This window comes from Falco rusticolus, chromosome 5 (genome assembly GCF_015220075.1).
Source record: "Falco rusticolus isolate bFalRus1 chromosome 5, bFalRus1.pri, whole genome shotgun sequence".
NCBI classification, from domain to species: Eukaryota; Metazoa; Chordata; class Aves; order Falconiformes; family Falconidae; genus Falco; species Falco rusticolus.
In genome coordinates, this window is record NC_051191.1 from 70,268,599 (window position 1) to 70,284,674 (window position 16,076).

The following is a 16,076-nucleotide window of genomic DNA, read 5'->3' on the forward strand; positions in this document are numbered from 1 at the left end:
TCATATGAAATTTTTTTACAGACAACCTTTGAAACAAGCGTAGAGACTGGGTATGATGGAACATAAACAGTTTAAGGTTTGATGTTGCAACATTTAGCAGAAAATACTCTGAGAAGAGTAAGCAGGGAACTGTGAAAATGAGAAAGATCAGGTATTGGGCTGAGCCAGGTGATGCAGTAATGTTGGAAGCAAGGTGGGAAACTGAAGAGTGGGAACCTGAAGGGTCATCTTCATACTTCAAAACACAGCTAAGCTGTGTGAAACCAGAATCTGTTGCCTGCACTGGCTGGTGACTTCACATTGCAACAGAAGGAAGTTTCATGGACCCCTCTTTTTTTCTAGCTATAAAGGATTTGAAGGTGGCTGGGTTCATCCCAAAACTGTGAAGTCTCTAGCCTGCAGAGAGAGAGAGAGGGTATTTTATAAAATACATTAGTAAACCACTTTAAAAAGGCCAGAATTTGACTCTGTTCCCTGAGCATTGACTTACATGAAACAATAAATTTTCAACAAGTGCATAGTAGATTTATTTGAGGTAAGGTTCCAATTTCTGAATAAAATTAATGTTTACCATTTTTATTGTAATTGTTCTTCAGTATAGTTTGTTACTGTTGGAGGAAAAACATACATTAGGAATCTGGTGCAAAAATACCATGACATGATTTTTTTGCATGTTTTGCAATATCATTTATTTTATGAAATTTCTTACGTGCTTTCTGTGGAGGTACCACTGCAAGAATAAAGCAGAGGACAAGATCCTGAAATGTGGATCCCGGTCCTGTCTTTGTTATAAGGCTTGGACTCACTGCAGCCAGTGACAGAGAGCTGCAGGAATTTTCCTGAGCCAGGAGCGTGGGCCCCTTGGCTGTTCAGTGCACTTGCAGAAGTGATTCAGATCTCAGATGAATCCACAGGTACTCTGTCTGAAAAGGTCACCCTGGCTCTTGGTCATTCCATTTAAGCACCTAAAATTAAGTAAAATAAGTCTTGGTGAGAATGAGTCATCCTGTGATTTAATAAGAAGTTAGCATTATTGGCCACTGGAACAAAATATATCTGAGTATAGCAGAATCATTCACAAAAATAGCCAGTATTTCATGCAAGAGCTCCGTTCAATATTGTCTTGTAATACTTGCATTGATGTTATTTTTGACCACCATTATACAGTAGGTGATCATAACTATAGATCATAAAAATAGATCCTCATGGCTTTAAACTTTACTGGTGCATTGGGATTTCATATGCCCACTTTGAAAACTCTGTGATACTTCAGGATTTACTCTATAAGAGCTGACAGAAGTCAGATCTGTTCAGGGTCTTAGTTCCACTTGTCTAGCATTAGATAACGCGATGCAGTTACCAGTACTTTAATTTTGCAGAGCCAATGAGCATCCACAGCTCCTCTTAAAGTCAGCAGAACATGTAACTATTAGCACTTCTGAGAATTGAGTTCTGGCCCAGTGTGTTTCAGTGAGACATTCAAAAGCTAAAGTACATAAAATTAGTAGCTGTTTTGAAACTTTGAATTCTTCCTCACGTATAAAACTCATACTGTTATAAGGAAATAAACTGAGGATACAGTCTTCTGAACAGAGAAGTTTGAGCTCTGCTGCACACCATTTATTTTACTCTTTTATATTCATTTATATACTCTGAATATTTTTTATTTGACATGTTGTATATCTCCTTGCCTCCTCCTCCTTTTTATTTTAATTGGGATCTGGTTATTGGCTGGAAATTGCACCAGCATGACTCATCTCTGAGCTGGAAATTACTGTGAACAGGCATCACATTGTGCGATTTACCCTGCGCCCCCCACCCTTTTTTTTTTTTTTTTTCTTCCTAAGTGCTTTATCGTGGCACGAGCTTGTAATAATAAACTAGGAAGGAAGTTGGAGCTAATCATTTGGTTCTGAATGCGCAAGCCCTGCCAAATTTCCCCACAGGCATGAAACAGCCGCTCAAGCTGTGACACCAGCAAATTAAATCCTGGAGGTAGCTGACCAGAAGTAATGAAATGTGTATTTACCATACTGATGCTGTCAGTCCTAAGACACACTGGCTTTACAATCTAGTTAAGTGGGGCATGTTTGTCACTTCCAGCGGTGCTCAGGAAAATACTCAGGTTTTTCCCTAGCTTCCTTCTCAAAATCACAAGCCCAATGCTGGCTGGTAACCCTCACCTCATACAACACAGAGAACAGGATGCCCAGAATGGTCTGTTCTTTTAAAACACTGCCAAAGTGAAATCCATATCCCAAAGGAGGTAAGTGATCGCATCTTATGACATGTTAATTGCCAAGCCTTTTTATTCATCCTTTATCTGCCACTTCATTGTATAAACCATACCTTAAAGCTAAAATGAAAGGATAAAAATTATTTCAGGAGTCAGTAGATAATAAACAGATGCCTCTCACAAAGCATGTGTCCCGTGCTTGCAGCAGTTTAAAAGCCTGGGTGTGTACAGGTGTGTGGAAGAGGGCTGCTTAATCACTGGAAAGAATAGGTACCACTCAAGAGAGGGATGCATTATGCAGGTGGGTGCAGGCATGGGATAAGCCACACAACTGCTAAAGAGATGTCACTCAAAAAATGACTGTGCATCATGGCAGCAGTGTTTCAAAAGCATCTGGACACAGGCATGTGAAGGAGGGAGGCTACCATTTCACAATCCCCACATGCTTAGGAGATAAGGGACCCTGAAAAAGTTATTTTCCCCAGTTAGGTTTTGGCATAGGTAACAACAGCATATGTCTGAGAGGTTTCCATGTGTTTTGCTAGCAGAGACATGTTATGCTAATTGTGTGGGAACTATTGAAGAAGGTTAGTGGATCATGTGCTGAATGGTACTTGCTGTGAATTCAACAAAACATTGCGAGGGGAAAAATGAAATTATGGTCTTCAACATGGTTAATACAATACCCATGCAAGAAATCACACCCCATATGAGCAGTCTCTGAAAGCATCTAATTATATGCTAGGAATGTCTATAACTCTGCAATTATATGCTTAATTTCCAGCTGTACTTGATTAACATCACAAATGATTTATCATACCACCAGACACAAGGAATTTGCTTTGAACTGTTTGTTGGCACATATAAATTTGTTGGGCTTTTTCATCTATCTCTTCATAGCAAGGTAGGCACGTTGGCTTAGTACTACACAATTTAGTGGCAAAGCTGAGGGAAGGCTAGAGTAATTTTAGAGTTAACACCATTCTTTTTCCTCTAGTGAATCATTCAGATGCAAGTCTATGGAAGGTCAAAACCCACTGACTTTACAGGATTGTATGTGCTCTTCAAGCTTAATATGTAGAAACAACCTTGCTGAAGCAGGTCTGTCTTTCCTTGCTTGGTCCTGGAAGACAGCCACGCTTTCTGTGATAAAGTAATGCACATGCCTTCTGGAAAGCCAGTCTGTGGGTACATTCCTTCTCCCGCCTTCCCATGCCAGGGGACCTGAAGTAGGAATCATTCCACATGTTCTTAGTGCAGGGAGAATGGAGAGGAAGAAGGATAAGAGAAGTTCTTCTTGGGTTTGACCAGATCTAAACGTTAATCCCCAGTTAAAGATTTGAATCTATGTGGATCCAAATTCTGGATCAGGATTTAAGGCAAAATACAAATACTTGAAATGCGGTATTTTGATCTACTCAGGGGTAAGCCTGTTGAATTTAGCTGAGGCTAAGGAAAACACACGGAAGCTTTTGCATAATTGTAGTCTTACATTGTAAACCTTTTGGAGAAATCACTCTGCCATCTGTGAAAAATTACCCAGACTTCCACACCAAAGTATTCATCCATTGATAACATTGGCTTGTATCGTTTTAGCAATGTAGAAGTCACTTTTAAAAAGACTAATCAAAGCAAACCTCAAACCAGCAGTTGAAGTTGCACTGCCTCTGTTAGTAATCTCAGACTTGAAGCTGTCTAGACTGGTTATCCTATTTGGGCTGGACTTATTAGACATTTGTTATCTTGTTCTCAGGTTGGGTTAGATGAGTGGGTTTGCTTAGGTCCTTTCTTCTCAAGCCTATAGTTTTGCCAGTTGGCTGATATGACCTTAAGTACACTATGAAATCTCAAAGCCCAAAGATAAAAGAATAAGTATATGCAAAGGCAAACTGTTACTTAATATCTGACACTCCTAGAACCAGTTCTTTGTCCTTGGGTTGGTTTTTTGGGTTTTTTTTTTGTTTGTTTGGTTGTTTGGTTGGTTTGGTTTTGGGTTTTTTTGAATGCCAGGAGTTGGCAACACCATATGTATGAATTCCAAAATAGGAGCCTGGCTCCTGCAGCATAAATCCAAAAAAGATTATTCTCATAGATGAATCCTCACTAAGCAAAACTACAAGTAAACAGACAGGAGGTAGCCAAGCTGCTAGAATTAATCTCTGAAGGAGGTGCTTAGCTCTTTGGTACATAAACAACTTGACTGAGTAAATTGCAGACTATCTGCGGTTGTCCACCCTGCACTCCAAATAGAGCTCTCAGCCTGTAAAATATGAAGGAGAGAAAAGTACTGTAGAGGTGGAAACTGAAAATATCAGATATTACAGTTTTCACTGGGGTAAAAAAATTCTAAGCAGCTATGTGGCCTAATAAACAAAAAGGCAACTCTTAATGTAAGCTTGAACTTTTCCTTCTCATTAATTACCATGAATCTGTTTTGAAATTCCTGTAGAGAACAAGTGCTTCTTGCTGACAGCTCGTTTGCAATTAATAAAAAGGAAAGTGTTTTCAGCTGGCAGTGACTTAACATGCTCATGATATATGAAAACAAGGTTAAATTGCTCCTTTCTCTCTACCACTAATAAAAGAAATATTGAAAATGAAATGGTGTAGCTTAGGAAATAAAAGTGCCAAGCGAAGCCATGGATGTAGTGTTGAGAACTGCTTATCACCTGGTACTTGCTGGAATAGGCATATTTGGAAAAGCTTAGTCAACGCCAAAAATTATTCTTCAGTTGTAGTCTTTCAAAATATATTGCATTGAAGAACATATGATCCTGTTTCTGCAAGATAAAGGAGTTTTGATTGAATCATCTCTTTTTGGGGATTTAAATTACTTATGCTTTGTGGCTTTATTGGAAATCCTCTTGCCCCCGATACCCTTTTTAATCTCATCCTTCTTCTGCTCCACTTCACCTTCCATCAGGAAAGAATGGTGGAGGCTTTGTTCCTAAGGATATAAGGGATGGAACAGCCAGAGCATCAGAAAGCACATGGCAGGAACCAGCCTCTGCTGCAAAGAGACTGGCCTGATAATCAGATGCCTGTGGATTTTGGCTGACTGTGAATTGTATTCTGGAATAATTGCTGTGATTTGATGTCAACTCTCTTGCAGAATATGAAACGTAACTTTATTGCAAATGCAACGTGAGTATCCTATGAATACCAAGGGTAATAGGTAGAAATGAAATAACAGATTTTACTTCAGCAAAGTCTTTATTTTTGTCTTGTAGAATGCAGAACCTTTCCAAGTTACTGTCCGAGAAGACAATTGTATAATTGTCTCCCTGGAAGCATCTGATGTGGTGAGCTCATCCTCTGTATATGTTGTGAAGATAGCTGGAGAATCCAAGAACTACTTTTTCCAGTTCGAAGAATTCAATAGCACTTTACCTGCCCCAGTGGTTTTTAATGCCAAATACCATGGCCTATATTACATAGTAACTCTGTTGGTAGTGAACTCAAATATGGTTTCCAAGTCAGCAAGATCAATCACTGTGCTAACCAGTAAGTAGCAACTTACTCTTTTTTAATTCTTTTCCTTCTCTTTGTGTGTGGTCTTTTTTTTTTTTTTCCCCTAGAAGTTCTTGTGGAGGAGGTTGGGTGGGTTTTTTTTGTTTTCAATGTCCTCCTTATGTGTATGATGAATCCCTGTGTGAGAACAGTGGGGAAGATGTGTTGAGAAGTCTTGTGAATGAAATTCACATCTGGGCTAGAAGAAGGGGACAGCTGTGGGATTCCCCGAGCTGTCCCTTCCTGAACACTGACTGGAGAAGTTTAACATACAGAAATAAGTGTGATGGATGAATCTCCTTTCCAGATGTTCATTGTAAACCCTTTGAACCAGGAGTTCCAAAAATGTAGTAAAAGCTATAGAGAATGTTGAGCGACATTTCAGTGTAAGCATTCCTGTTACCTGGTGGGGTGTATTCTGTTTTAAATGCTATACCAAAGTTCTTTGATTGCTAATGTATTGAAGCAGTACAAAACTTGGAAAGCAGATAGTAGTCACCAAACCCGTGTGTTTCAGCCAGTACAGCTCAAGGTTTTTGTGATGGAGGCTGTATTTGTAGTATTCTGTCTCTTACTACCTCCAGGCGCCTTGACCTGGGGGAGAGGTCTGATTTTGTTTGCTCTGTCATCACGCAAAACACCACAGATTTCTATGTGATTCCTGCCGTATTTTTGGCTCTGCCGTCACTCCAGAGCTGTTTCCATGTGCCAACTCGAAAACAATTTGTAGTATATAAAATGATTTCTTCATCTGGAAGACAGATTCAAGAAAAGACAGACAAAAAAATTATTTGGATGCAGTAAAACTGATTGCCAGGGTTTGGTGGGCTTTTTGTGGCTTTGTTTGTTTGTTTGTTTGTTTGTTTCGGTCTAAATGGCCGTTTGGAATCTATGGACGGTTTTAGTTGACTTGCAGATGAGGAATGATTATGATTTTGTGTACTTTATTTTATCAATGAGGAAATACCATCCATTGTAATGACATTCAAAGCATGTTACAGCAGCCTCATATGTTACTGAGTGAGGTGCCTGTACGTTAAGAGTGACCAGATTTTGCATGATCTATACCGGGCGTCCTCAAACTTTTTAACCAGGGGGCCGGCGCGCGGATGCAGTGGCAGGCAGTCATCTGCGGCTGCTTGGTTTCCCCCCCAACCCCCGGCGGGGGTGTGTGTCTGTAAATACCGGGGGCCGGATTGAGGACCCTGGGGGGCTGTATCCAGCCTGCAGGCCATAGTTTGAGGACCCCTGATCTATACATTCTTCAGCCTTCCCTTGCGTGCTCAAGTTGTGCCCTGATAAGGACAACCATGACAGGTCCCATGGGAAAGGTATCATGTTGTTGGGTAATGCAAGTTTTTATGAGGCATATGTGCAACATCTATGTGTAGTGAACAGTTTAAGGGTTCATGAGCAGCCTGAATTTTCTTTTCTTTGACTGCTTTAACCTTGCAGGCAAAGTAGTAATGCTAATCCAATTTCCTATTTTATGGTTTGTTTGTTTTCTTAAAAGAAAATAATGGAAGCACTGCGTGTTATATACAACAGAAAAAAAATGCCTCACTGTGCATTTCCAATGGGTTTTGAATGCTGCACTTGTGGCTGTGCAGCAGGGCTCATTGCTGGTTTGAGTTTTAGAGCCCAGAAGGGTCATTGGTAGCAGGGCAAGGTGTGATCCAGGATGGCAGATGGAGCACACGCTCCTGCAGGAGGGGTCTCTGAAGGAAGAAGGGAGCCAGTGTTGCTCAGTCCATCAAAGCCAGGCCCAGGCTTCCCGTTTTTGGCTCAGGGGGTTTCCACAAGGTGTTGCCAGAAAAGCGTGAGGCTGACGGCTCCAAGGGGCACATCCCATGTCACTCCACCTCCTCCAGGGCTTGATGGTGTTCTTTCTGATGGAAAGGAACCCACCCCTTTTCACCACCCATCTTATCTGGGTGCACCGGCAGTACTCCAGGGTTTCCTGCTGTGGCCCCTGTTGCTCATTTGGACCTTGGAAGGACCCATGATTCTGGCAGTCGGCCAGCACTGCCTGGGGAGCTCGTGGAACAAAAAGGGAACAGAGAACATCACTGGTTTTGCCTCAACAGAAAGAGATCCGGGTTCATGGGAAAGGAAGGGCATTCTCGCATGCAGTGCTGAGGGATGCTGTACTGAGGACTAGAAGGATGCTCTAAACTGGGAGCTTCACAAGGGAGAGTCCCAGCCCCCTTCCCAGCACTTTCTGTCAGGCAGCCCAAGGAGTGCTGGCTCTCCTGTAGCAGCCTCAGCTGCTGCTAACATAGCTCGTCCTTTGGAGCACAAGGCTACAGGACTGAAAGTAAATTTTGAATGAAAAGACAGCGTGGCAGGCTGGGCTTTTTGAGGTATATTTCAGTACAGTGCTTTTGAGAAGAGATCTTAAACTCGTGTAGTGACCACTGGCTTCCCCACAAAACTGCATGAGGTGATAATTGGTTTTCCTCTTCCTTTTTTTTTCTTTCTTTTTTTTTTTTCTTTGTTTCTCCTTTCATTGGTATTGCCCACTGCCTGTTTTACATTATTTTCTGGCTATTAATTAACATGATGTTTTTGGCAGACAATAATTAGGATAGATCCGTGTTTTTCTTCATGCCATATGGTCTCTCTGCCTGTTTAACATTCTTAGTTTATTTTAACCATGCAAAGACATATAACTATCTAATTTATTCCATCTAAATCTTAGACATGAAAAAATGGCACATTACAACTAGCTTCCAGGACCAAATTAATTCCTGTTCTAATTTCATTGGTATCAGGAGAGCTTTACCAGTGGCAGATTGGCCCCATTCATTAGGCTGCCACAAGATAAATTAAGGGGGATATAGCCAGTGATGCCAATGTGGTTATTCCCAAGGCTGTACTTTGATATTTCACAATAGTTTTCTGGGATCTCCTGATGTCTGCAAAGGAGCCTGGGCAGGAAGATGCAGTCTTTCTGCTTGGCCATATGCTAGAGATCTGAGTTTCACACAGAGCAATGTGTATCCAAATTGTGCATGTCAAAGCGAGAGCAAGGTCCTTCAAAGAGATTGCCTACTTAGAAATTCAGTGAGAGTCATGAAAGACCTCTGCTTTCTGATGGTATATCTTGATGACATTTCCTTTCCTCTCTTCACATCCCTCAGTGATGTGCTGCTTCTCAGCATATTGGCAAGAAAAAGGTATGTCTAATCATGGGTTTGGACTTCATCCCATTTAAGTCAGAGAAGATTTTTGGTTTGCTCCTCAAAGGTTTCTGTCCAGAAAAAAAAGATTCCTCAACAGGAATTAAGATGATTTAAAAGCTAACCAAATTACATCTTATACATCACATATTTATGCATATATAATTATATATGTGTAAATAGAAATACATATTGATATATGTGTGCATAAATATGTACATAAAATATAAAATATCTTAACATTATATGTGTGCATGTATGTACACTACCGTTTGAGGTTTCCATTGTCAATTTGGGCTTCTCTGCCAGACTGAACAGTTTATTTTCTCCTTGTCTCTGACTGGAACATTTTCAGAGCTTTCTCATGTTAATCAAAACACCACAAACTATAGAGTTTCCTTGTTTAGGTTCTGTAGTCCAGACTGTTGTAATAATGCAAAGTATGAGCTGTTTGTTGCAATATGCTTTTCAAGAGGAGTGAAGACTCCAGAATTTATATAATTTAGTGTTTTGCAATATTTGCAAGAAAGTTCCACCTCATTACTAATTGGTTTTAAAGTACTTAATGAGAGAAATAAAGAGCACAGATGTAAAATCAGTGACTGAAGTTTTCACTCATCCTCCATTTTCCCAGCTTGAAGCCTAGTTTTATTCTTCCCAGGGTGACTCATACCCATATAGCCTTCTTTTTTTTTCAAAGTCACCGTCAATTTTTCTTTTTGTTGTGAAGGAAAAATTGTTTGTACATTTGAAGGAATGAGGAAAGCAGTACATTGAAAAGCTATTGTGTGCTGTAGGAAGAATGTATCTCTGCTGGGAATTGGAGAAATCAGGATCTCTGAGGGTAATTAAGAGCAGCTCTGCCTGACTTTTATTTTAGCTTATGATTACTAAGAGTTTTGACTGGTAAATGCCTCATTGTTTCGAAAGCTCATGATTCCTTACATAAATCACTGTAAGATGTATTCCCTTTGGGGAGAGTTCTGCCTCTGTGTCTTCCACAAAAAAATACTCTTCTCAAGAGACCACTGGGCCTGCTGCCTGGGACTCTGATCTCTTCAGCTCCCAGAACGTGATTGGCGTTAGAGACCTGGTTAGTGCTTGGCTGTCATTGTGCCAGATGCTGCGGGAAGTGATTCAGCAGGTCAGGTCCTTTCCTCTGGCTCATTAACAGATCAGAGCTGTTGAAGTAGGCGCTTCAGAGTTTTTTCTCCGATGAAATGTAAAACTTAAGCCCTTTGTGGTGTTCTTCCTTAAAGGATGACATGGCACATCTTTAAAAAGGCGGGTTATCCATGGCAGCCCTAATTTTGAAACGTAACTCAGAAGAAGTTGGAGATCCATTAGTGCTCAGCTTTCCCCAGCAAACAAATCATGTTATCCCCTTTTTAAGGGAACACCACCCCCTCCTCCCCACCCCCGTCAGAATCAAAGAAACAAAAAGAACTGCAATCATATGATTTCCTGCTATAATTTCCATTAGAAGACTGGTCTAAAATATTGGCCTAAATCTGTTCAAGAACAATAGATAGGCCTTTGTTCTTGTGACATGATTTTTCAGTTTGTTGTCTTTTAGTGTAGTGTATCGTCTTTTTATTTGTCATCTTGTGTGGACATCTAGAAATTGCATTATATACCATCATTGCTCAGATACTACTTTCACTTACATTCCCCTTTCTTAGGCAATAGCACATGGTGTCTCTATTACCTGACATAAATGTTATCATTATGTACCTGAAGTATTAAATAGCAGCTTTTTAATCACAGAAATGGTTGCTTTTTAGCAAGCGATAAAACAATCCCTAAAGTTCATAGCATAGTGGCAGCTTTATCCTGGCTGTGACTTACTCTCAGTAAATACGTAGATATGTAAATAGAGTCATCCTGGGAAGAAAATGACATAATTCACAACATCTTCATATGAATCAAGGGAATTACCCATGGGAGTTAAGTCACTCCGTTTATGGGCCTTCTTTTTTATAAAAGTCACGATATGAAGTTAAATCATGATTAATTTGGGTTTGAGCGTGGGAAGTGAGAGTTGATCTCAGTCCCATTTCAGCCACCCACGTGTAATACTACATCTAACCTACCACATTAATCAATCATTAATTCAATCTGTAGAGTGACTTGATCTGCAAATATTAAAAACAAATTGATTTGGACTGGAATATGATACTTATTTTCAATGTACTTCCCCCCCTCCCCTCCCCGAATTGCAAATGTTAATGTGTCTGTCACAAATTGGATGCATTAATGGAGGATTTAGCATCCATTTGAGGAAGAGGTTAGCTGCATTCATTATGCTATATCTTGATATTTTATAATGCAAGCTATGTGCTAAATGCAAAATGCTCTACATCCAGGAGTCACACAGAAGTTTCCCATAAACAGCTATAATGGGAAAGCCGTTGCTATAGGAGCAGCAAATTCTGAGACTCTTAAGAAAAAAGGCAAATTTAGGTCTTGATCCTGCAAGCTTGTGCATTTAATATAATCTGCAAGTCTAAAAAGAAAAGATTGTATATGAATAAGCACCTTAAACATGCTATTAGAGAGACACTGAAATGCTCTAAGTCTTTTCTGTAATATGACTTCAGACATCAATGTAGTGCAGTGTTTATAACGCTTTAAGTTTTCTGAAGTATTATATTACACTTTATTTAGGCTATTTCTTTAGAAACAGTGAAATCTGTGAAAAGCTGGATCCTAAGTACTGAACACTGTAATATAAAAAGGCCAGACTGTTTATGCTCTGAATTATAGATACAGATAGTGAAGAGTGACATTTTACTCTGTATTCTGTAAGTTTAATAACCCTAGGAGCAGTTAGTAAGTGAAAAACGGAACATGATTTTTATCTGCTGAGTGTCCTTTTAATTTCACAGTGTGCAAATAGCTTTTGATGTGAAGCTTTGGTGCCGAAGGAAGTAAGATAATGGACGAATCTTTAAAATGCATTATATCACTCATGCTACTCTGCTAACATCAGCCGTGAGCAAGGAGAGGATAGTAAGCGGAAGATAACAACAAGAAGGAGAGTCTGTGGTGGCTGCTGCTTAATTCAATTATTAGTTAATTAAATCAAAGCATCAGGAGGAAAAATCATTTGGATTAAAAATGAATATAACTTCCATCCTTTATTTGATTTGGTGTAGGAAGGAATAAATGGGGTAATTTAATCATTGGCATAAGGAAGTTTCAGTAATTCTTTCAGAAATAAGGAGACCTCAGATGTGAATGAGATAGCAGAAGAAAGCCCAGGGCACACCCGCTAACATGAAAGATGACTGCATGTAAGCGTTGTGCTATTTGGAGATTGTTATTGACATTTAAACTACTATTGTGTGCTGTGTCAGCTATGATATGATCCGTCTGGTCATGTGGATAGTCAGATCAAGTATTTATTTCAGAATAAGTGATAGGAAAAGCCTCAGCAGAAAGAAGAGGGTAGGCTTTGTTCCCCATGTTCTGCGTTACTCTGATTTATTTCTAGGCTATCATGAATTGTCAACAAAATTTTCACAGATCCCATCACTGAAGTTATTACTGTTAGTGTCTGTGAGATTGCAAGTTTCTATTTGTAAATGGTTAGCATACAAGTAAACTGATATTTATCTAATAAAGCATCTTTGACATGAGAAGTAGTTTAATAACCCTGCACCTTTGCATTCCCATGCTCTGGCAAAGTTAAGAATGACAATATGAATTTTTCTTAAGACTTTGGGAAAGATTCTGTTTGCATCTGTGGCTTTTGTTCTTAGTTGTTTTTAATTCTCCCCTTCTCATCACATCTGGAAACTTAATACTGTGGTGAAAATACCATGCTTACTGAAAATACTAATTGGGACTTAATTTTCACTTCCACTACGGTCTTGCTTTTCTATCTTTGAATAACTTATTCCACCTTCTGTGGGATAATTCCACTTTTGAAACTGATACTGCTCTTCCCTTTCATCTACAATTTCTCTTGCCCATTGTGATTATATGCTCTTTGGGGAAAAATACTTTATTAGTTTTTCTCCAGGGCCTACTGCAGCAGAACTTTGAACTCAAATGTGTCCTCTAAAGCCGTGCTAATCAACAGCCTGCATTTTTCAGTCTGTTCCCTACAGTGTGCAGAACTAAATCAACATGATAATACTTATAAGGATGTAGGCTTAACTATAGCTATTAAAATATGTTTAGTATAACAAATTTCATCTAACGCTATAACCGTGCTTTCAGTATCCGCTTGGCCCTCTTAACCCCGATGTATATTTGGGTTGCTATAATTTTTTTCTTGCTCAGGAGAGCATCAAGCAAAAGACAATTTTTTTAATTTTCCTTTGTGTGTGTGTGGATAAAGGAGGCTGAATAAAACTGACTCTCTTATTGTTAGCAACTATCTAGACTCCTGGCTGCAGTGAATTAACACAGCTTTCCTTAGCTGATGGAGCTGCACTGATCTAGATGCCACATCACAGGACACAGTGTATTTTTCTTAATTTTTGTAGCCCACTCAGCTCAGAGTTCAGAGCACTAGATTGGCAGTGCCTCACTTACCTCCTTTCTGTGCACAGGCTTCCCCTGTGCTCTCCAGTAAACCACTTTACTTCTCTGTACCTCAGTTCCACATCTGTAAAATAAGGGTAATGGTACTGCTGTATTTTGTAGAAGTTTGATGTAAATAAATATGTTGAGGAGGGTGGCCCTCAGATGTAGGAATGGGGAGTGTGTAATTACCCATGAAATAAAGAAATGAATGCATATCAAAATAGAAAATCTTCATTCGGGTAACTTTCTTTGGCCATTACATGGATAAGCTTCTCAGCTAATCTTAAAAGTTCACGTTTATGCCAAGGTTACGAGCAATTTCAAGTGTTTTGTTGGTTTTGTCGGGGCACTTCTACATGATTGGCAAGTATTAAAAATGAAAATCTTTCTGGGGTGATGACTGTGAATGCTTAAATAATAACTGCTATATCAACCTTAATTTTTATGGCAAGTAAGGAATTTTTTCATTTAAAGTTTAAGTGTCAAGAACATAAATTACTCTGGGGGGAAACACAGGAATCCTGGCTTTGACAACATCTCAGGTGTCTTTTCCCCAGATCTCTGTGAAGCCCCAAATATCATCTGGTAGATTTGAGAGTGCCTGTGCTATACCTAGCAAAACAGTTCGTTTCATTGGTGGTGTATATGTGTGAAGAACTCAGTTTGCCTATTAATCTGCTCCTTCCTTTCCTTTTTCCTTTTATTTGTATATCCTTTAGAACCCCTTCCTGTGAGCAGTGTTTCTATCTATGATTACAAACCATCTCCAGAAACAGGAGTGTTGTTTGAAATTCAGTACCCAGAGAAGTACAATGTTTTTACCAGGGTAAATATAAGCTATTGGGAAGGAAAAGACTACCGAACAATGCTGTACAAAGGTAGGAGGAAACTCTTCCGCTAAAACTTATTGTTAACTCTGCTGGAAACATTTTAAACAGTGTTCTTAGGTGTGGGTTTGACATGCATTCGTTATCATGATTTATATTTCTGGTAATGTGTCTCTTTATATAATGACTTTTATATCGTGAAGTAAGAGGTGGGTCTTCAAATTGAGCTGTTGGTTCACTTTGGATTTAAACCTGCTTCCCATCCTAGTTCTAGTGATGCCTCCTTTCTTTTGGATTTTAGAGAAAGACTAGGTGGTCTGGATTTTTTTAATCAGTTCTGAAATCAACCTGGGAAGGGATCCCCAATTTCTGGTGATTCCAAATAAGCATGTATACTAAAATCCAAAAGACTTTCCACCATTTTTTCATCTTCCCTGCTGCTATACAATCCAAAACAAAGGAAGAAAGAAAGAGACCCAGAACTCAGTGGGAAGGATGGAGATATGTTTTTGCTTTTTAGATGCTTGCTGAAATCCCTGGATGACAGTCCGTGTCAGTTAAAAACATTAAAAAGTTTCCAGTCTCTACCCTCTAGCCAAGGTTTTCCCCTTTGGTGAATAGCTGATAGGAGAGCTCTGGGGTGCCCCAGAGCTGGGAAAGCCATTCAGTGTGCTTGATTCCTGGTGCAGGGTTTTAACCTGGTACTTCTGTCACCATACAGTGACACAATACTAATAGTACCGTGCTGTACAGTACTTTATGTGCATTACTGTAGCATTCAGTATTGTCCCTGAGCTAATAAACCCTGCTGCATATTATAAATTTCTATTTTCTTAGAATAATCTAATCAAGGGCAATCAATTTAACAATCTAGACAGTCTAAACAATTTAAAAAACCAATCTACCCATCTAAATAATGTAACGAACAAATTCTGTTTTCTTTTTTATTTACTTTATAACTGAACTCCCTTTTGCCCTGCAGTATAGCTTAAGCATAGCATCTGTCTCAGAGATTTAAATGGGACTGTCCTATGGAAAGCATCCTAAGAGGTGAGAAAGGCACCTGTATACTCTCCGAGCCCTGAAACCCCAATGGTTTAACATTGCAAAGTGGTAGGAAAATGCCTTTGAGCAATCCAGTAGGTGCTGGAATGAATTTTAGGCACTGGATTAAGGCTCCTGAAGTAGAAGTTTGGTTGCTGTAAGCTCTCTAAAGGCAACAAAGGGACATACACACCTCCAGTAGGAGGTGAGAAAATTTTGGAGTCTCTCTGCTTCAATACAGAGTGGGGCTAGGTATCACATTTGCAATGCTGTGAAATGCCAGAAGTTAGGAGGGGTGATTCTGGATCATAGCACAAAATATAGGTCACCTCCTTCCAGAGAACAAAAGGGATACCAGCAGCGATTTTTGTCTTCTACAGCTAATGCATGGTTCCAGGGCCTGTAATGTTGCAACTGCTAATAAATAAAGAAGTCATCCTGAATTAAGAGATTCACTAATACTCTTGCACACTCCTTCCTGTAGCCAAAATGCCCTAAGCAACTTCTTGCAGCCCACACGTGTACTTATGGTGGATGTGAGCTCAGTCTCAGTACTGCAGCTTGTGCTCATTTGTGTGGTGGATGGCCCTTTGAGCATCTACCCCAAACGTTATGCCTCAGTCAGCAGAAGGCCAAGGAGGCTTCATGCAGCAGTTAAAAGTCTGCAGAAACTGTCAGATGCTCTTTGAGATACTGTGTGTCACACGGAACAGGTTGCCAGATTCAGTTCCCTTTCCTGTG

The 16,076-nt window shown here is 39.7% G+C and overlaps 1 protein-coding gene across 1 annotated transcript in view; it reads left to right on the forward strand.

Annotated features, from left to right (window-relative positions):
* Nucleotides 1-16,076, forward strand: part of PTPRO (protein tyrosine phosphatase receptor type O) — a 155,424-nt gene that overhangs the window by 82,319 nt on the left and 57,029 nt on the right. Inside the window, exons 2-3 of the mRNA XM_037388204.1 lie at nt 5,467-5,740; nt 14,184-14,342. Of these exons, the coding sequence (XP_037244101.1) occupies nt 5,467-5,740; nt 14,184-14,342 (433 nt within the window). The remainder of the gene's footprint in view (nt 1-5,466; nt 5,741-14,183; nt 14,343-16,076) is intronic.